This window comes from Hoplias malabaricus, chromosome 1 (genome assembly GCF_029633855.1).
Source record: "Hoplias malabaricus isolate fHopMal1 chromosome 1, fHopMal1.hap1, whole genome shotgun sequence".
Lineage (NCBI taxonomy): Eukaryota > Metazoa > Chordata > Actinopteri > Characiformes > Erythrinidae > Hoplias > Hoplias malabaricus.
In genome coordinates this window covers 79,082,394-79,104,523 of record NC_089800.1, presented here as the reverse complement: position 1 = coordinate 79,104,523, position 22,130 = coordinate 79,082,394, and the positions used below count along the sequence as shown (strand labels likewise).

General features: G+C 42.7%; 2 protein-coding genes across 3 annotated transcripts in view; both read left to right on the top strand.

Annotated features, from left to right (window-relative positions):
• Window positions 1-8,924: 8,924 nt before the first annotated feature.
• colec11 (collectin sub-family member 11) lies at window positions 8,925-15,726 on the top strand. Of its 2 annotated transcripts, none has more exons than XM_066684426.1 (7): window positions 8,925-9,085; window positions 10,271-10,429; window positions 10,607-10,678; window positions 11,263-11,334; window positions 11,426-11,479; window positions 11,976-12,071; window positions 13,694-15,726. In XM_066684426.1, the coding sequence occupies exons 2-7, from the start codon at window positions 10,300-10,302 to the stop codon at window positions 14,083-14,085; spliced, it is 816 nt and encodes a 271-aa protein (XP_066540523.1). In that variant the 5' UTR covers window positions 8,925-9,085; window positions 10,271-10,299; the 3' UTR covers window positions 14,086-15,726. The 2 variants fall into 2 exon arrangements, with proteins under 2 accessions (XP_066540523.1, XP_066540514.1); XM_066684417.1 differs by having other exon boundaries at window positions 13,676-15,726.
• A 1,258-nt stretch (window positions 15,727-16,984) lies between these two features.
• Window positions 16,985-22,130, top strand: part of LOC136677659 (doublecortin domain-containing protein 2C) — a 71,272-nt gene continuing 66,126 nt past the window's right edge. Inside the window, 6 exon segments of the mRNA XM_066655280.1 lie at window positions 16,985-17,274; window positions 18,319-18,367; window positions 19,396-19,472; window positions 19,730-19,861; window positions 20,189-20,338; window positions 20,736-20,790. Coding sequence (XP_066511377.1) covers window positions 16,985-17,274; window positions 18,319-18,367; window positions 19,396-19,472; window positions 19,730-19,861; window positions 20,189-20,338; window positions 20,736-20,790 — 753 coding nt within the window.

Sequence of the window (22,130 nt, the reverse complement as noted above, 5' to 3'; positions counted from 1 at the left end):
TATAACTGAGCTCTTGCAATGAAGAAAATAAAGTGAAAATGTTTGTGACACCTCTTAAGCCTGTTTGTTTGATGCACTCTATTTAAAATAAAGCAGCCACTAAAGCATATCTTCAGTTATTAAGCTAAGACTGGATTAGCGAGCAGTGCTACTAAAACATGGAAACGGGTGATGCATGGTCTTTCATTGTCCTTAATTGTTTTATTTCTTCTTTTTTAAAAGAAGGAGTTCACATTTTTTTATGATGATAAAAGCAAATATAGAGGAACCCAATTTTTTGGAACTAGGATTTATATAAATGTTAGTCACTGACTATGAGTTTTATATTCCATAAATATGTGGGCACAAACCTTCAGATTTTCCTGTTAGATGTTAGCAGAAAAAAACTCAAGAGAGCACAAGAAAACTGATATTAATTCTCTGTAGTGTTCACTCTCCAAAAAAAAGTCCCCAAAAACGAGGCCAGAGAAAAACATCTCTAGTTTCCATAAGAATCTTTAAGCTGTGTGTAGATGTTGTGAAGCTTTATGAAGTGTAAAGCAGGCGTCCAAATTGGTGCACCTCATTTCAAAACCATTAAAAAAACCAATATAGTTTTGACAAATTAATTAGAATAATAATGTTCAGAAAGCAATCTTGTGTCAGACAGTGTAGCAATAGGCAGCGTGCACAGCTAATCTGGTTATTACAGCAAAAGCTTCACTGAATTAAGCCAGGAAAAACCACAGACTCTTTGTGGCATGTTCAATAGACTGAGTGAGAGGGAGGGAGGTGAGAGTGAAGCTTGCTCCAAAATAAGAAAAGATGCAGAAACCCTAACTGAAAAAAAAACATAAAAGAAAACAAATTAGAAATGAAGAGAAGAGCAGTCCTTTAAGGCTCTTATTGTACCTTTTTTTAAAGGCACTTTAATTTATTCATTTATTCATTCATTATCTGTAACGCTTATCCAGTTCAGGGTTGCGGTGGGTCCAGAGCCTACCTGGAATCATTGGGTGCAAGGCGGGAATACACCCTGGAGGGGGCGCCAGTCCTTCATAGGGCAACACACACACTCACACATTCACTCACACACTCACACCTACAAACACTTTTGAGTCACCAATCCACCTACCAACGTGTGTTTTTGGACTGTGGGAGGAAACCCACGCGGACACGGGGAGAACACACTAAAGTCCTCACAGACAGTCACCCGGAGCGGGAATCGAACCCACAACCTCCAGGTCCCTGGAGCTGTGTGACTGCGACACTGTGCCTCCCCACTTTAATTTAGTGTAAAGCTATTTTGTTCTTTTACTTGTATTATCAGTCTTAAATCCATTTAGCGGCGACAGCTTTTATTGGTGCATAATGTGTTTAATCTGTGCCAGTTTAGTTAGTGTGTTATTATCTCCTACTTTGAAAACTGATCATAAATATTGTGCCAGTTCTATGAAATGGTATCGGTTTTGATCAATGGACGCAGGTGTGCTTATAGATTTTGAACTTTGAGCCTTTGCTGGGAGGAGATTTCAGCAACTGGGCCTTATTTAATTTGAATTGAATAACCCTGGGGTAAAGTATCTCCTGCCGTGGGTCTATTCCACATACAGTCTGTTCTTCAAAATCACTTAAAAAATGATTTAAAATAGCATCAGGAAATACCAGAGTACCACGTCCATGTTTAGCTTCCGTTCGTTTCAGGTGACTCAGTTATGCAAATTTTCCACATTTTCTGCATCTCACAATCCAGTTAACACCAAACACATCGAGGGATGTTGAGGTGTGGGCTCTGGTGTGGCCCAACCATTGTTTTGAGACCTCCAGTAAATGTGCTGTGTCTTGGTCTATTTCCTTTTTCTTCTGGGAAAGGCTTCTTGGTGGCTACACGTCTTTCCAGACCCTTCCCAGATATCATGCAGGTGGGGGTCACTCAAGCGCTGCTGGCAAAATGCATGTGAACCACATATTAAAAACGCTCCTTTGCCCTTACAGCTCATGAATCAGTTCTGACCCATTTCTGGAAAAGATGGCTGTGCAGAACATGAGCCTTGACCCAGACAGTGACCTCTTGGCTGTTGTGGAAGGAAGGAGCGCTCTGCTCACATTTTGTCATTCCTTGTGGCAAGAGGGTCATGAAAAAGAAGGATGTGGGCCAGATCAGGGCCAGAAACATTCTCTCTGTGATGGAAAGATGGACTTGTGGAGGTGTTTACATCGGAGGCATGAATGGAGCTTGGACCTCTCCTGTTTCTCTCCATTCTGGTGGTCTACAAGTGTCCAACTTTCTCTCTCTATATTCTGCACTCAACTCCAGGTTTAGAAACTCTTGTTTTTAATTCATATCCAGTGGGTTTTCTCATGTCTTACCTCCTCAAGGTTGTTTTGGCATGAGATTAAATAATTTCGTGTTATATATCAATGCAAAGAACCACATAGGATCCTTTAGGGTTGGGGTGACACACCAGGGCCTTCACCAGGGACGTGGGTCGTAGTGGTGCCAAGGGTGCTACAGCTTTTCCAGCTTTTCAGAAGAAGTTAGTCCGCAGTCCAAAGACCACTCACTGGCATCTCATTCCTTTTGTGTGTTTACATTGTGTAGAGTGTGTGTGAGGCGCAAGGAAACTTTGCTGAAACCACATATATTAACTCTCCAAAAGGACTGCATTCTAAAGCTTAATTACATGTCATTAACTGAGGTTTATTTACAAAAACAATCAATATAAAGTATAGAAAATCAGTAAAATACAGGAAATCCACAGTGTACCAACGATTGAAATCTGATTGTTATCAGGACCCCCGCACCCTCTTCAGCCCTGAAGAACATCGGTTCTGGTCCACCGGGAATAATGGGGATGTGTTTTTATGGCAGTTCAATGACTTTATGTTCAAAATATTTCACTTTAATTTTAAAATAATTACTACTTTAATCTTGAAATATCTTGAAATTCTTTTATTTTTCTTGGTAAAAGTGTGTGTTTGGTCAAAAGTAGATTTTTTGTTGTTGTTGTGGTTGTTTACAGATGTTCAAAATGTAAACCATCTTGTCCTTAATTGAATGAAACAACAAAAACAAGTCTTGGCTTCTAATGTGAGGTCATTACAGACATAAACGCTGCTGATAATTTCAGGACGTCCTACTTAAGACACCCTCTCGTAGCCCTGGCCGTGACGTTACTAAGGGCTAAATATCGGTGGGGATCCATTCTGTTTGTTTTGGAGCAGCAGCCCCTAGCAGAGGTGATTGATCATCCAGGTGAGTGATGTCTTACGAAGACAAGATAATCGTTTTGGTTGTTCTGGAGTTGGCAGTGCTGCTGGAGTCATTAGGAGAGAATGAGAGCCATCTTCTCCATCTGTTTTGGGTTACTGCCTTATACTCTCTCTCTCTCTTTCTCTCCTCCACTCTCCTGGGCTTTATATATTATGTCATCATGGGACAGGTATATTTTGAAGCTCTGCTCACAGCTGATGTGCTGTTACTAGCTGCTACTATCCTATGGTCTCTGACACAGGGGCCTTGTGTAGTCTACAGAGTAATTTGCCTTAATTCATCAGGTTCTGGACATGGGAGGATGCAAGACCTCTCTTTGAGGAGGTTTTTTTTTTAAATGTGTGGACCCTCAGTGCTATCAGACCCTGTGCGATGCAGTGCCCGGGTTCTCAGGTCAGGGCTCGGTTCTGGAGCCGATGCATTACTTGAGCCTTCTCTGATGAAAGCTTTCTTTTCTTGTGGCATTTTGTCCTCTCAAAGAAAAATGTTTTTGTGTGAACATGCACCGGCTAATGGTGCGCATTATTGGTGCTGAAGTGCGCCTCGAGTTTTGCGAGACCCAGCCTTCATTGATATTCTGCGGATTTCCGCAGTCTGTCTGAACCATATGAAAATCCAGCCAGTGCGTAATCATGTCCGTATACAGCTCTGAATACAAACCAAACACACACACACACACACACCTATTCTCTATTTCCCGGCTGTTTTGGATGCTATTTTCCTCTTTGAATCCTGTCCTGGGTAAATAAAATGATTCAATATTCAATTTTAGAAAGCAACACATAGACAGGTGCATACTGAATTACACTTCATATTTAAAGCACATTTAATTACATATATTCACTCATGGTCAATTAATTTAATGTTCAAATCGTAACAAAAATTGTGACTATCCCTCATTAGTGCAATGTTTTCTTATGTGATGCACTTAACTAAGTGGGAGGTGTACTTGTGTCTAATTGAGCAAGTATTACCCACAGGTGCTGAATGTCTATAACCTCCTTGGTCTGAGGCATTGTGTGGCCCGAGAGCAGCGCTGGAAGAAACTTAATGGCGAGAGGCTCTAATGGTCAGAGTGGATATTAGCTCCAAGCGAAATATTGTGCAATCCATGCTAACATTTTTCTTAGCCTATAAACAGGTGAAAAAAAAGTGTCAGTCCAAGCTTTAAATTTTCTGGAGAAAAGACACAGCACACCTTTAAATTTGTTTCAGCTTTCTGTCGATAAGATAAACAAGGTGTTACATTTTACAGCCACAAGATTAAAACCACTGAAAACCATCAGCTGTCAGAAGTTGACGTTGGAAGCAGGAGCACATCGGTTTAGGCCTCAGAGTGTAAGGAGAGGTGATAGAATGAGGGACACGTATGTTTTCCTCCAAAAACCTATGTTGGAAAAGTAGCCCCCTGCTCCCTACATAGTGCACTTCACAGATTATTCAACATGAAACTGAAATCCCAATATATATTCATTCATTCATTATCTGTAACCCTTATCCAGTTCAGGGTCACAGTGGGTCCAGAGCCTACCTGGAATCATTGGGCTCAAGGCGGGAATACACCCTCGAGGGGGCGCCAGTCCTTCACAGGGCAACACTCACACATTCACTCACACCTACGGACACTTTTGAGTCGCCAATCCACCTACCAACGTGTGTTTTTGGACTGTGGGAGGAAACCGGAGCACCCGGAGGAAACCCACACGGACACAGAGAGAACACACCAACTCCTCACAGACAGTCACCCGGAGCGGGAATCGAACCCACAACCCTGGTCCCTGGAGCTGTGTGACTGCAACACTTCTTGCTGCACCACCGTGCCGCCCTTCCCAATATATATGTTGTTTTTTTTTTCCAACATAAAATTTACCTTTTGAGTGCGGAAGTTATTTTATGACCTACATTGTTCAATACGTAGGGTGGAGGAAGAGATTTGAGATTCAGCCCTAGTGTTTAGAGTGGTTGCAGAACAATGAAAACACACCTTGCTGTTCCTGTGGTTTAAGGGGGTGGCATTAGGTCAGTGAAAGTAGTGGGAGGGACTTTTTAGTTGGATCTTTTTCAAAAGTGATAGTTTCTACAAAATCATCTACTCCAGCTTTAAAGGATCTGCTGGTGCCAGATACTACAAGACACCTACAAAGATCGTGTGGATTGGTCAGAGATGTTTTGATAGCAGAGTGGGGACTTGTATAGTATTAGGCAGGTCGTTTTGAAGTTATTACTGACCAGTTGGGCTTATGTTTATGCTGGAAGAATAATGTTTGATTTTTTCAGCAACTCTGAGGGTATTTTGTTGATCTTTATTTAAAATACCAAACCACCCGTCCCTTTAATTTAGCCTGTCAATCTTGTAGCCAAGGTATAACCCTGCTGCTAAAGCTGGTGCCTTTAATGAGAAAAGATGGCTGCTGGGACAGACTTTAAAATGACAGAGCTGGCTGATTAGCCAGTGAACCTGACCTGGCTCAGTGTACCGTTCCTGTAAAGGTGGCCTGGGGTCAGGAGGGATGCGCTGGCTGTCATGCCTCACTGGGCAAAGCTTCATCCTCCTAGGGCTTGGGATCCATAGAGTGCGCCCAGTTCTGCTTCTCTGCCTTTACAGGTCTGAGGGAACTCACTCTGAAGTGAACACTTGGGGCGGAGGGGGAAGAGATGTAAGCCAGCTGTAGGAGGAACACATCCTCGGCGAACACTTTCCAGAGCCCTGGGGAAGTTGAGAATGTATTTGCCGGTGCTCCATTCCACTTGCACAAAGAGTACAAGCGATATTAGCAATGTCTTTGCCGCAGGGACACTCAGGTGCAGACTCAGATTTAGATTCATATCAGAGCCTGTTGAAAGATTTTTGAAAAGAGTTTAGCAGGTAGCATCCATCAAAAACAAGCTCTGTTTGCAGGAGTTTTTCTTTTCTTTGTTTCTTTGATCTGCCAGCATTCCCAGAGAAGCCGTTTGACACTACATTTTCAGTCATTTGTACCGCAAAGCCCCTTCAGGACAGAGGAGCAGCCGTGAGCCACTGGGGAAGTGGCCTGTCTCTGAACTCCTGTGTCCTCAGCTACGATCAGTGTGTTTAATATGCATTACGCAGAGGCACAATTCTCACGGGTCCCTTTTAATACCTGAGCTCCACCAAAATTTATGCCATTATAATACCCCACACATTAATTAAAGCTGTAATTACGTTGGCTTTAAAAACTTCATTCATAAGTGCAGGAGACTTTTAGAAATGTGTTTACAACTCTGGCACTTACGTGCTTTTCAGTCTGCGGCCAAGTAATAAAAATAATGAATGGTGTATTATTCATATACGTCTTACACACGGTGTGAAGCCAAACTCTCATTCGCTGGAAACGGAATTGCTTGGTTTTAACAAATTGACTATGAGATTGCACTAATAAACTCGCTGGACATGATTCGCGTAAAAATAGGCTTTTGTAAATGTAACATTGCACAATAAAAATGCATTGGATGTTGCAAGCACACACACACACACACACACACATACACACACAGTCATTGCCATGTCCAAATCTCATTACCTAATATACACTGTACTATGCAGAAATTCAGAAGCTTAATTTCCAGTTAATATATTCATTAAATTCAAGCTTTTAATATTCAGTACAGATTTCTGAGGAGACGTACGACACACACAAAGGAGAGCATTAAAGGATGGTAGGGTTAGGTACTGTTTGAATTTTATAGATTACGATCCTGATGGCAAATATTTAGGTATAGCAGATATGTGCTGTATTTTTATTTCATCTTATTTTAAAAGCAGACAAGACAACAATGAGGCAAAAAAAGTTTTATTCCATTATTGCATTTTGGGAGTAAAACCATGGCCCTGAAGTAAAGATAAAAGTAAAGTAGTAAAGAAGTAAAGACACCCTGATATAAAGATCCACTGAAATTCACTGATCCAATTCTGAATTTCTTCTGGGGCAGCACGGTGGTGCAGCAGGTAGTGTCGCAGTCACACAGTTCCGGGGACCTGGAGGTTGTGGGTTCAATTCACGCTCCGGGTGACTGTCTGTGAGGAGTTGGTGTGTTCTCTCTGTGTCTGCATGGGTTTCCTCCCACAGTCCAAAAACACACGTTGGTAGATGGATTGATGACTCAAAAGTGAATGTGTGTGTATGTCTGTGTTGCACTGTGAAGGACTGGCGCCCCCTCCAGGGTGTGTTCCCGCCTTGCGCCCAATGATTCCAGGTAGGCTCTGGACCCACCGTGACCCTGAACTGGATAAACGCTTACAGATAATGAATGAATGAATTAATCAATGAATTTCTTCTTTGGATGGACTATCTAATGGCCAAATTTTACAAAGCGAAAGCTATCATTTCTAATTGCTATTTGCTGAATTCCGTTGCTAGGATTTAGTCCCAGATCATGCTTAATGCAATTATGGCTCTGCGATTACATTTTTCTTCTCGATTCATTGACACTGAAGCGTGCCCCATGTTCTTCTTCCTCAGCGTGGGTTCAGTGTCCGTTTCCACTGACAGCATTAAGATGCAGCACAGGGCTAAAAATCTGGAGGCTACATGAGCCCTGCCCAGCTGCTTCATCATCTCCAGCCTATTTTTCCTCTGTGTTTTTCCAGATGGAAGATGATGATGCTGGTGCTATGGCCAGAGCCCCAGACCCTGCACTAAACAGCTTTGGAGACCTTCGGGCCAGTGCCCAGTGTGTGGCAGGTGTGAATGAGTCAAGCCATGCTGTGCTGTTTGAGCTAATTGCATGGAGCTAGACAGCTAAGCCCGTGTGCTCCATGGGTGCACTTCACCATGTGGCTATGTGTGATTAGAGATGGAGGTAAGCACTTCGATAGGACCATCGTGGACCATCGTGGAATAATCCAGCTGCACCTTCAAGTATTTAGTGTCACCTTGTGGATGAAAGCACACACTACACTATTTTAGCGCTTCACTTCTCTACTCTCCAGGTATTTGTAGCTAACCTCTTTGCTTCAACCTCTCATGTTACGCTGTATGAACAAATGCTTTTGACCCCTGCTGATACAATAAGAAAGGGTGTTAATAAGGATGTGGTCTCTCTGTGGTCTTTCTTACAGCCATGAAAATTTTATGACACTTTTCCACTGCATGTCATCTCCTCGATTCAACTCTACTCACCTGTTGGTTGCTGGTATCTGGTTCATTTTCCACTAGCACAACTCCTCCAGTAAATTGCCCCATTTAATTTCATATAATGAAAAGGTTCAAGAGTGGATCAGACGCAGCAGTGAACTGAGAATAGCCAACAACTGAAAATCCAGTCATCGCTGATGTGTCTGATCCACTTCTAATAATCCAAGTAATAGAACCATAAGTCATATCTGCTCTGTGGGGGTCCTGACCTTTCAAGAACAGGGTGAAACGGGGCTAACAAAGTATGCAGAGCAACACGTACAGAGTGCCCCTGAATGGTCAGTGGAGCTGATCAAATACACAGAAAAGATTAAAGTTTGAAATGAGTGGTGTTTGTGTAGTTTTACATCCTGATTTTGTAAAAGCTCATGAATTTAGAGAATGTTTTTGATCTCTGAGTTGGAGCTGGGGGCTATCTGCTCTGAGCGGAGCTGTCAATGACCGCCCTGCTTTCTCACACTCTAATCAGAGAGGAGTGGAGCAGAGGCAGCCTTATCTGTGTGTTTATGTACACACTCTCTCTCTGTGGCCTGTTCCTTACTGCAGTCGTGAGAGACGAGGCAAACCGTGCCAGGCGGACCACCAGAGAGAGAGAGAGATTCAGAGAGTCAGTCTCTCAGGCCTCAGTCTGAAGAAAAGCGTGGGTCACACACTGGATTTGAGCTTTCAGAACAAGGTGAGTCCATTTTTTACAATATTACTGCAGCAGTCGTTCAAGGCGTGTCTGATAAACTCTAGCCCCCAGCAGCGTCTCAATTTATAGAAATGTACATCTACAAGGGGGGCTTACAACAGCTTTAAAAGCTCAAGGGACTGAACATTCGATCAGTGGTGGTCTACTGTGCCTTACTCACTGATATGATGCTTCTGTATGAAAACGGCTGCTCTTCATCTGAATGGATGGAGCTAAACTGTTGGTTTTTGTGACATCACACAACTGCACTTGAAACAGATGGAGGTCAGGTGCAGTTACATGCCCTTAGACCCCAGAGGCTTGACTTATACTTTGTACCTGCTCTGACTGTAAATGTAGGGTCTAAGGTGTGAGTGTGGAGCATTAAGATTGGCATGGGGCTGTGCTTTACGTATTTGCTTGGTAAACACAACCTCTCTCTCTCTCTCTCTCTGTCTCTCTCTCTCTCTCTCTCTCTCTCTCTCTCTGTATCTCTTTCTCTCTCTCTCTCTCTCTCTCTCTCTCTCTATCTCTGTCTCTCTCTCTCTCTCTCTCTCTGTCTCTCTCTCTCTCTCTCTGTATCTCTGTCTCTCTCTCTGTATCTCTCTCTCTCTGTATCTCTCTCTCTCTCTCTCTCTCTCTGTGTGTCCAGAGGATGTGGGCATCGCTTTGAGCTGAGCTAGTTTGCTTTTCTGTTGGTGGTGCAGTCACCCTCCATTATTCCGCCTGCTCTGTGGTGCAGTCGATGTGAATTCATACAGCATTGTATAAATTACACACAGTGCGGAATATGCATAAACCATTGGCTCTGAATAATCGTGTGTGACTGGCTTTCAAACCTTAGCGTAATGAAAAGGACATTTACAAGCAACTCTGGAGAAGAAGACTTTGTACTAAAGTTAAATTACACTATGTGACCAAATGTATGTAGACACCCCTCGCACTTAGTGAATACAGCTAATTTAAGGAGCGCATATTGTGGACACTGATGCCCTTTGCGCATTCACACTATCTGTGTGTGTGTGTGTGGTTGTGGACAAACAGAGCCTTATTCACTACCAGACTAGTTTCCCCAAGTACTCACACACACACACACACAGACACACACACAAACACATGAGCACCCCCTGATTGTGGAGATGCATTCCACTGTTTAAATGATGTTTCAAACGTTCTTTGTGTGTACAGATCTTTATCCCATCAGGGGCGTGCCCAGCATGACTGGAGAAAACCTGGCATCGTGTTTGTTAGTCACCGTGTTGGGTCTGATCCTGGTGAGGTTAGCTGATGGTCAACACATGACAGATGAACCCTGCTCTGTCCAAATCCTCGTCCCTGGACTCAAAGGTAATAGCAGAGGTCCCGCAGCTTCACTATAAAAAAAAGGGGAGGTGGATGCACAATAAATCGTTACCCAAGATTCTAGCATCAGCCTCAGCTTAATGTAAATGTCTACCACCACTTGCTACAGCTGTAAAGCCACGTAGGGGACTGGACTAACACTCTGTATGTATGTTCTCACAGGGGAAGCAGGAGAAAAGGGGGAAAAGGGGGCTCCTGGAAGACCTGGGAGAGTGGGACCACCTGGAGATGCAGGTACTCTATGACTGTGTATAGATTGTTAAATAACATGCATAAAATGGTAATATTTTATAATTGAGAAGCCATAATAAACTGCATGTTAATATTTGTAATAATAATAATAATAATAATAATAATAATATCTGATTTCCTTAGTGATATATGAATAATTAATTAATGATTATGTCATTCTCATAACTAATAGACCCTAATAAACCATAATATTACAAAAGCACTACTACTGTGTACTGTGTACCACTAAGTGCTACTGGAATTCTCCTGACCAGTCACATGACCATGGGTTTCTGCTGGGTTTCATCACACTGAGGGAGTGCAGAACTCCAGAATGTCTCCGAGGTCTTAGGTCATCTGGCTACAGCGGCCAGAATGCAGTAATGATGACAAGTGTTTACGACAGCTTTAATGAGGATTAAGTGACGCTGCACTGGGGTGCGGGGGGGGGGGGGGGTCAGAGTGGGGAACTGCCCTTTTCTCTGAATTTAATTCTTCATTAGAGCCTCCTTTGACCTGCTTAGAAACGTTAACACTTTGATTTGGACTTTAACGATGAAATTACCAGCAGTGTTTAAATATTTCAGGTCCTCCCGGAATCAAAGGACAAAAAGGGGTCATGGGACGATACGGAAAAATGGGTCCCTCTGGATTTAAAGGTAAAGACATTGAAAAAGTGAAGTACAGTTCAGACAGTAATCAGTCTTCTGTTTTGTAAGACGTCACTATGACTCTCAACCTTTTTTACAGGTTTAAAGGGTGATATGGGAGATCCAGGACCTAAGGGCTCGAATGGAGACCCAGGTAATGGATTGGCAGAGAAAGTGCAGATTTTTTTTCCTTTGGCTCAAAGAAACACTACACTTATTCTACACGATATAGCAATTTTACCTTAAAATGACAGCCTCTGTTGTCTCTACTCCAGGCTCAGCACTGCTGAAACTGCACTCTAATTTTTGTATGTGGGTAGGAAATTATGTTCTAAACTGTCTCTATAAGTCTGTCTCGAAACATCGTAACTCGGGACTGATGTAACCCGAGGACCTCCTGTATAAGAATATAAGAATTATATACACAGACAAAGAACATATTACCATAGTGAAAAACAATCATACATTACTGCAGTATATGACACATATTAGTAATTGACTTGTCTTTCTCAAGCTGTATTCTAAGATGCAGTTCATGTGTCACTCACATACAGCAATCTATAAATAATCCACAAGGGGGAGCAATTAGCATCTTTTGTGTGAGAGGAATGTTAAATTTCGTTAATGCGTTTGGTAATTTGTCTCCGCAGGGCTCCCATGTGAGTGTGCACCCTTAAGGAAGATGATTGGTGAAATGGATAACCATGTGGCGCAATTAACCAATGAGCTGAAGTTTATTAAAAATGGTATGTTCCTGCAATGCACCATGGCAGCTTTACACCTACAGTTTCTTCCTTTAAACCAATAAGAGCATGTGTTAAAATGTGATTCTGGAGTTTACCTGCTTTAACACACCTGGTCCAGCTCATCAACTGCAAGAAGCTGGCTTAAGCAACACCGCTAAAGCACTTTACACAATCAGCTTTGCTGGAAAATCATGCCCTGGTGTAACCCTCCTGGAATGTAATCTGACACTCCTGGTACTAGGGAGAGACACACCAACACAAGCCTGTTATCTCCCAAATATTTTATTCAGCTGTGCGCAAGAACTGGGCACCTCTGTTCAATGTATGTTACTGACATTTTCTGTGAAATGGGAACAATTCTTGTACATTTTAATGTAGAATTGAACATATATACAATGATCAACTATAACTTTATGACCACGTCCATGTTTCTACACTCTCTGTCCATTCTCTCTGCTCCACTGACCACACCACCACCACCACAGAGCAGGTATGATTCGGGTGGTGGATCATTCTTGGTGTGTTAGTGTGTGTAGTGCTAGTAAAAGTGGATCAGACACAGCAGTGCTGCTGAAGTTTTTAAACATCTCAGTGTCACTGCTGGACTGAGAATATACAGCCGACAATGTTCTGTGTCACTGATGAAGGACAAGAGGACGACCGACACACACTGTGCAGCGACAGATGAGCTGACTTTACATCTACAAGGTGGACCAATGAGGTGGGAGTGTCTAACGGAGTGGACAGTGAGTAGAAACTCCAGCAGCACTGCTGTGTCTGATCCACTCGTTCCAGCACAGCACACACTAACACACCACCACCACATCAGTGTCACTGCAGCGCGCTAAAATTCATACCAAGTCATACCTGCTCTATGGGAGTTCTATAGGGGCCTGATAGTGGGCAAACAGATTGCAGAGCAACAGACTTCAGTCTGTAATTGTGGAACTGCAAAGTGCTCCTGTCTGGTCAGGGGTGGACAGTGCACAGTGTTTGTGGAAGCAGAGAGTGCAAAAAGTGTATACAGCACTTCTATTAATGTTTGGATATGAACGTGGTAATCTTAAGTTCTTGTGCAGGTGCTCCTAAGCATCCCATTTCATTTCCTTCTTGTCTAAGGAGTTGATTACAGATGTGCATGCGCATGAACATTTAACCGGAGGTGTCCAAATGTTAGCACACACCTAGGGCTGGACAATAATTCACTATAAATATATATATCACAATATAAAATGCCTCAATAACAATGATACGATTTTTAAACACATTTTGTAATTATGTCATGCACTCAATTTACAGTTTAGTTTCAAAATATTAATATTGATAAAGCCAATAGGTTTATGTTTAATGGTGATGTCATGTTTTTTGTTTGTTTTTGGAAGTTTTTCAGTGAATTTTAAATTGTTCGTATTGATATTGGAAAGTATATCGCATCGACTGAAATTAAGAAATATATTGTGATATCAATTTTGGCCACATCGTCCAGCCCTACGTACAGGATTAATCTATCATTGACTAAAACAGTTTAATGGACTTGACGTTGCTCTGCTGTGGACGCTGGGTGCTGCATTGTGATTACAGAAATACAAGTGCTCACTTTTCAGCACTGCCCTCCCCCGCAGCTGTCGCTGGCATCAAAGAGACAGACAGCAAGGTGTATCTGCTGGTGAAGGAGGAGAAGCGCTACAGAGATGCTGAGTCATACTGCCAGGGCAGGGGCGGGCACCTGGCCATGCCCAAAGATGCTGCTGCCAACAGGGCCATCGCTGGGTACATCGCGGAGGCCGGCCTGAGCAGAGTGTACATCGGCATTAATGACCTGGAGCGGGAGGGCCACTTTGTGTACGTGGAGCTCTCACCCATGACCACCTTCAGCAGGTGGAGGGAAGGAGAGCCCAATAACGCCTACGAGGATGAGGACTGTGTGGAGCTGGTGTCTTCAGGGGAGTGGGTGGATGTGTCCTGCTCCCTCACCATGTACTTTGTGTGTGAGTTTGACAGAGACCGCATTTGAGCTTAAGTGGGACGAAGACGACGAGGCCTCTGGGAAGGGTTATAATGCAGGAGTGCAGTCACTCTGAGAGCCCTACATTCGAGGGGCAATACAGAGATGTAGTACACTTCATACTTCATACAGTACATGTACACTTTCCTTCTTTGAGTTTGAAGTAGTTTGTAAACACTGTTAACGGTATATATGAAAACGAAGTTGCCAAAAACAGCCTGATTTAAATTGTGATGTTACAAAACCACTTTTACATAAATACACTGATTCAAACTAATTGGAAACAACTTTCTAAGTGATTTCACTCTCTCGGGCCAATCCTGGAAGTGGGAATAAACTCATAAGAGTCGTGACACACTCACATCATCTCCATTGTTTGACATGAGGTGGTCAGGATAGCAGCTTTAAGACTTCTTCTCATCTTAAAGTTCTGATTAATTCATTCATTTTTAATATTTTTAATATTATCATTCAGTTACCTGCCATTCAGACAATGTTTATTAGCAGATGAATGAGCTCTGTATTGATCTGAGCTGGTCTCATCTTCTCAGTGATTGGACGATTGGAGTTCAAATGGATTGGCTTTCGTGGAGCTCATTATATTATTTTAAAATGCCGCTTTTAACGCCGTTGGTTTGGCTTTGGTAAAATACGGCATCTTGGTATTTTAACGGCGTAAAAAATGGCGGTATTTATACTTTTACGGCGTAATTAACGGGGTTGCATTACGTCACACACAGACAGAGAGTAGGCTTTCATGAATCCGCGTACGCAGCAGTCACTGCGTGCGGGAGAGAAAGAAAGCTTGAGTATTGTTCTTTTTACACGAGTATTGCTCAATACCAATACCAGCGTTGGTATCGATATTATCGATATTTGGGTCGATCTGCCCTCCTCTAATAGGGACCCTGCGAAACCCCTTGTCTTTATTTTTTGCTTTTTACTTTTATTTTACAGTTAGCATAAAACATGCTAACCTCACAGATTCATACTAAAGGTATAAAGATTGTTAGAGTCCACATTTCTTTCTGAAGAAGGCATAGTACAGAGCAGACAATCACAGAGATATGTACCAGTCTTAGCTGACCGGTCTTTAGTTACACTTTTAGACTGATTTAGCTAAGACTGGTGGCTAGGAATGAGCCAGGGCTAAAACCTCATGATAGTATTAAAAACAAGGTTTAATGTATATGAACCCAAAAACAAGAAGAAGATCACTGTCCTGACCACCTCACACCAAACAATGGCCAAGAAGAGCACGTGGCTATGCTAGCACAACTTTAATGAGTTCAAAACTGTCTGCAAAGCTGCAGTGTCTGAAATTGCTTGCTATGCCATTTATTGTTAGGGTAACTTTAGAAGCTATAGTCTGTAGCAGTCTGTTTAATACTGAAGAATGAAGAGAGGTTGGGAAATAGTCAGGAATGTCCTCTATATTTAACATTTTATGTGCTAGTGTGATATATAGTGTATAGGTATGACACACATTGACTTTTTGTAAGTTATTTTCAACATAGAAACACTGCAGTACAACCTATTATGTGTAGATACTTTCTTCTTGAATTTACATTGGACTAGTGCAGTTAATCTTACGGCTGCTGATTAAATTACACATCACCTGCTGGTGCGTGCAATTCTGTATCTTTGTAAAATCACAAATAAAATGAAATTAGTTTAAAAGCGTGCATCGTTTAGTCTGGAGTCACCAGTAAACACGTTGTTGGAAGAACTATAGAATCAGTTGAACAACTCCCCACTTACTCCTGATAAGCACTTAGTTGTATGTTGCTGCCCTCTAGCGGCCAAGAGGTATCAAAACCACCTGTGTAGGAATGAATGGCACAGTAGGCTGTACAGGGATGTATTAGGGGTGTCTCAACGCCATTGATTCATAAAATGTATAAATGTTCAGTTTTCATGGTGAAAAGTACAGCATCTTTTGGAAACTTAAGACGACTTGTGTGGAGACTAGGCGTGTCCTTGTTGTTCCTTTGAGCTATTTATCTAAGGAAGATGACCCGGTCATGTTGTGGGTGATACAGCTTGACGTAACACAAACCTTCCTACTGCAATATTCAGGTGCCATTTGATCAGTGACAAAATGGTGACAGTATGACACATGATCAAAGATAATATATGAACATGTCTTACATAGTGTCAACAAGCTCCAGAGGTTTGAGATCCTGGGTTTTATCCTCGCCTCACTGTTCACTCTGTTAGACACACCCACCTTGTTGGTCCACCTTGTAGATGTAAAGTCAGAGACAGTAGCTCATCTGTCGCTGCAAAGTGTGTGTTGGTCGTCTTCTAGTCCTTCATCAGTGACACAGGACGCTGGATGTTTTTGGTCGGTGGACTATTCTCAGTCCAGACACTGAGGGGTTTAAACTCCAGCAGCTACTGCTGTGTCTGATCCACTCGCACCAGCAAAACACACACTAACACACCACCACGTCAGTGTCACTGCAACAGCTGAGTGCAGGGGGAGCGTGATGCAGGCTGGGAGCTCCCCCATTGAGGCCCAGCTCCATCAAGTGTCCAGGAGCCGCCACAATATTTTATTAGTATTTAATACTAATTTACAGCTTCAAAATCTGTAACTGGGAGAACAGAGCCGCTCAAGTTGCTACTATGAGCTCAGCACTGCAGAAACTGCACTATGTAGCTTTTGGAGGAGGGTAGGAACACTTCAAAACTTTGCTACTTTAGGGGATCTGTAGTTCTCTGCTGGGCCTGATCGCGTTATCCCCGCCTGTGTTACTGGAGATGTGCCAGGGAACCTTAGCCTTAACTCTTTACCACGCCCAACACCTGAGAAGTTGCTCTAGTTTCACACACTGATGTTTACCTCCTGAGCTCTTTCAGCAGGGGAAGCTTGCTCATGTTATTTACCGCTGTGTGCTCCAGAATGTCTGAAAGCTCTGGCAAGTTTCCTCAGCTGCCTCCAGCCACAAAAACCATCATCGTTCACCGTAATGGAGACGCTTATTACCCAGGGAAAAGGTTTGTGATAAACCAGCGCCAAACTGCGACATTTGAGAGTTTTCTCAGCCTGGTCACTCGGGGTATCCAGGCTCCCTTTGGCGCAGTGAGGAATATCTATAGCCCAACAGAGGGCCACCGAGTTCGGGACCTGGAAGAGTTCATGCACGGAGAGAGATATGTCGCTGCAGGAGCAGAACAGATGAAAAAGATAGAGTAAGTTTCTACATATGAACTTACACTCAGTAGAACAAGACTGGTGTGGGATAAGAACATGGACAAGCTGGGGGTAAATGGCCATGGGCTCTGGGACGGTTGGTACATGGGCTGTTAGAGGGACTCAGAGGGGCTGCTTGTATTGAGTAAATGTGGGCAGCCCAGTAACACTCTATAAATGGGGCCCACACAGGCTTATAGTGGGTTGTGTACAGCACCAAATGGGGCCTCTATTTAACACACTGACAAACACTGTTTATTCACAATAACTTAATGGTATCGGATAAATTGACTTTCAAAAACCAGAAATAGCTTTTAATGAAAATTCAAAGGGGGTGGCACAATGGTGCAGCAGGTAGTGTCGCAGTCACACATCTCCCGGGACCTGGAGGTTGTGGGTTTGAGTTCCGTTCCGGGTGACTGTCTGTGAGGAGTGTGGTGTGTTCTCCCAGTGTCTGCGTAGGTTTCTTCCGGGTGCTCTGGTTTCATCCCACGGTCCAAAAACACAAATTGTTAGGTGGATTGGCGACTCAAAAGTATCCGTGAATGTGTGTGTGTTTCCCTATGAAGGACTGGCGCCCCCTCCAGGGTGTGCTCCCGCCTTGCGCCCAATGATTCCAGGTAGGCTCTGGACCCACCGCGACCCTGAACCTGATAAGCGCTTACAGATAATGAATGAATGAAAATTCAAAGGGGTATACTTAGCTATTTCTAGAGTCTTCTAGACTTAGGTTCTTAGGGTTTTATTCCACACAGGTGAGTGACTGGGTGAGTGTGTAAATTTGCACACAGTTGTGAGAATTAGCCTGTATCTCATGTCTCTTATTGATCTAATGCCAGTTCTAATATCACCATCCTTCTCCTCAGCCATAAAAGAACATCAAATGAACAACAACAATTTCCTTTGGGCAAATGTCGTACCAGTATGTAGAGATACAGGGAGCATTTCTGGTGGCAGTGGTTTTAATTTGGAATAAAAAAAAAATCACAGTGTGCCTTTCAGTAAACATGAAATGTAATCTGTTTCCCCCTGTTTTCAAACAGCTATTTTCAAATAGAAACAAAGAAGCCACAGAGGAAGGAAAAGAAGCAGGTGAGGTGTTATAAGCATGGGACCTAGGACATTGCTCAGAACAAATCACGGACACAGTGAGATGAGTGTTGCTGGTACTATACATGTGTGATATGGACCTTCTCCTGATCATGATTTAAAATATAAAAAATATAATTAATAAATAAATACAGTGCAACATTGTTACAGAGAAGAGAAACACTTTTCACACAAGCTACAGCTTTATGTTTTTAAGCTGTTGTTGGCCACAGATTCACTATAATGGCTTATTCTCTAACATAACATAATTGAAATGTTCTGTTATGTATTATATAACATGTGACAATGTAAGATCACGTTGGGACGATGAAATCCTCAATCTACACACAAATCTAATTGACAATTCAGTGACATCATGATAACACCATGCAGTTCTGCTTAAAGGCTTTTAATAAATATTTCACTTGTTTAGAAGAGACATAGTCTCCCCTTTTCTATGAGGGAACACAGCCCTTGGGTTTTAAGAAAATGTCTGTGACATGCTTTGGTCAAAACACCACAAGGATCAATTCACACAGCAGCTTTCTTCCATTTGTCTAAACAGCCCTGTTCAGAATGCCCCGTTTCAGCGCCTGTTCCTTTAAATGATAGCGCGCCACTCACAGTTCACCCAGAACAGAGCGCACAGCAGTGAGCAGCGAAGAGCAGAAGCTTTGGTTTTTAGCAGTTTTCGCTCAGTTCTCTTTCTTCTTATTTCCTCTGTCTTTACACAGTGCACTTACGGGTCCTGTGCTGTGTTTGGACAGATTCAGACAAGGGGCAAGACATTTTATTTCACAGTGTGCACTTTGGTAGGCTCCACACCTTATAATGTAAAGACAATTAACATGTTTTGGTTTTATTTACTCAATATGTCCCATTTAAATCCTGAATAACTAACAACAAAGCCTGTAAAACTCCACTTTTCCAGCTTTAGAGAGTCAGAAGTTTGTCAAACCTCTAAATGAATGACAGAGCAATCCATTCCACAGATGCTCAGCGGGGAACTGTTCATTTTGTCTCCATCACAGATTCGACCTGTGGTTCACAGCAAAATAATTGTCCCAGCACGCTGGAGGAAAAACATTAATGAGCCATGCACCATCAAGTGAGTTTTAATTTCAGTGTCTCCCTGTTGGAATTTCTCGCTGGCAAACCCTCAGGCACCAGAAAAGTCTGCTTTTAATAGCAAATGAATAACATCAAATTAGAGTGCTGTTTTCGGCCTGAGATTTCCCATCCTTCGTCTAATGTGTTATTCGCAAGGCACCTCTATTAAAGGGTGTTGCCACTTTCCTGTCAGTCTGAAGTTAAACACATTTGCGAAGCGAGTTCCTGAGTTCTGAATGTGTTTTTAATTTGTAGTGTTTTCACCAATGGAGATATCATGGTTCCTCCGGCTCGAATACTGCTACCAAAACATACCCTGAGCAGCTGGGAGAGTGTGCTGGCCATGGTAACACGGAAAGTGAAACTTCGCACAGGAGCTGTGCACAGGTAGGACACGAGTTCCCTGATTTTGTTTGGGCAGCAAGATGGCGCTGCAGGTAGTGTCACTGTCAAACAGCTTCAGAGGCTCTGAATTTTGGGTGGGAGGAGTGTGGTGTGTTCTCCCTGTGTCTGCGCGGGTTTCCTCTGGGTGCTCTGGTTTCCTCCTGAAGTCCAAACACGTGTTGGTAGGTGGGTTTGCTGTGTGACATTGTCCACAGACACTCACTCACTCACACCTGTGGACAGTGATTCTGGTTTGGCGCTGGGGTCACTGCGACCCTGAACAGGTGAAGTGGTTATAAAACAAGTGATTTCACTGCGTATCTCTTGCAGGTTGTGCATGTTGGATGGAACTCCGTTACTCGGTGCGGCTGAGCTTGAAAACAACCAGTATTATGTCGCAGTAGGAGCTGAGAAATTCCGCCCTCTGTCTTATAATTACTGGGTTCCAAACAAAGGTGTAATCCTAGATCTCGATGACGCGTGAGTATAGTTCAGAGTGATGTGGCATCTGTCTATATCTTTTAAGTTCTCATTACCTGCTACCTTGTGGCAAGGTGGTGTCACTGTCACACAGCTCCAGAGTCCTGGGTTTGTGGGTTTAATCCCTCCCTCTGGTCACTGACTGTGAGGACTGTGGTGTGTTCTCCCACTGTTCTTTACCCTGTATCGACATTGACATGAACTTTGGACCAAAGCAAATTGAACATTAATTGTATAGATTTAAGTTACACTTAGCCATATTCATAGATATGAATTTTTTCTTGTACATCTGAAATGTACATTGTCAGAGATATCAGGTTAGTGACAGATAATAAACATTCATTTACTGCTTGCCAATTGTTCTGTGCTGAACATCACCACTTCTGTCTCTTTTTAGTATCGGGAATGACATTCTCCCGCCGCTAAAACGAGGCAAGACCCCACAAGACCTGGTAAGTTTTGCAGCAGTGTCTTGCAACACCATTGACTGCCAGGGTTAATTTATTAAGTGTTAAAAAGTGTGATCGTGTGAGTGAGTGTGTGTAATTGTCCATAGCTGAGAGTGACTGTGTTTGCATGTGTGTGTGTGTGTGTGTGTGTGTGTGTGTGTGTGTGTGTGTGTACAATTTAGTTTAGTACTTTTTGCCCAAATCTGTATTGATTTTGTAGGTCACCAACAAATTTAAACCAATGAATAACATGTTGATGTGAAATAGCCTGAGGATCGGAAGGATATGATTTTAATCAGACTTTATGTAACAGATAGCAATCAAAGCTGAATGGGGATGGAAATCTGATAATTGATTTTTTATGGCATTATTGATTAATCTTGTTGAGGCAAAAGCAGCACAATGGTGCAGCAGGTATTTGTCGCAGTGACACAGCTCTAGGGCCCTGGGGTTGGGGGTTCAAAATCTGCTCCGGGTGACTGTCTGTGAGGAGTGTGGTGTGTTCTCCCTGTGTCTGCGTGGGTTTCCTCTGGGTGACTGTCTGTGAGGAGTGTGGTGTGTTCTCCGTGTGTCCGTATGGGTTTCCTCCGGGTGCTCCGGCTTCCTCCCACGCTCCAAAAACACACGTTGGTAGGTGAATTGGTGACTCAAAAAAATGACCATAGGTGTGAGTGTGTAAGTGCACCCAGTTTATCTGGGTAGGCTCCTGACTCACTGCGACCCTGAACTGGATAGGGAGTTACAAACAATGAATGAATGAATGAATGAATGAATGAATGTTTGAGGCGAGAGTGAAGCTGCAGAGTGTAGAGTGAGGTGGAGCTGTGTGGAACTATCAAATGGCTAACTTAGCTAGCCAGGTTTTATGTTGTACTTCCCTTAACAGACTTAAGCCTTTGTTAAGTCATGGGTTTTAGAGTGTCCTCTGGTGGAAGACATCAGACATGCTTTTTTTTTTTTTTTTTTTTTTTTTCTGATATACATATTTTTAGTTTACTACTTTTTTGCACACAGCAGCTGTCCTTCACACTGTGTGATTATTTTATGAGGAAAATTACTTGGAATAGTTTATTTATTTATTATTATTATTATTTTATTATTATTTTACATGAAATTCCATTGAAATTTAAGGATTTCCCCTCTCTTGTAAAGTTACTATTTTGGAGATGCAAGTTGTTCTTTGGACAGTGATGATATAATAGATGGTCTTATTTTATTAAATGACTTTATATTTAAACCTTCTGCAATTATTCATTCGTCCATTATCTGTAACCCTTATCCAGTTCAGAGTCGCGGTGGGTCCAGAGCCTACCTGGAATCATTGGGCGCAAGGCAGGAATACA

What these genes read in the sequence shown, in the direction of transcription:
- colec11 (XM_066684417.1), top strand. Translation starts at nt 10,300, where the DNA reads ATGACTGGAGAAAACCTGGCATCGTGTTTGTTAGTCACCGTGTTGGGT. An exon ending in GGGTCCCTCTGGATTTAAAG is followed by an intron (nt 11,335 to 11,425) that starts GTAAAGACATTG and finishes CCTTTTTTACAG; the next exon opens with GTTTAAAGGGTGATATGGGA. An exon ending in GGGCTCGAATGGAGACCCAG is followed by an intron (nt 11,480 to 11,975) that starts GTAATGGATTGG and finishes TTGTCTCCGCAG; the next exon opens with GGCTCCCATGTGAGTGTGCA.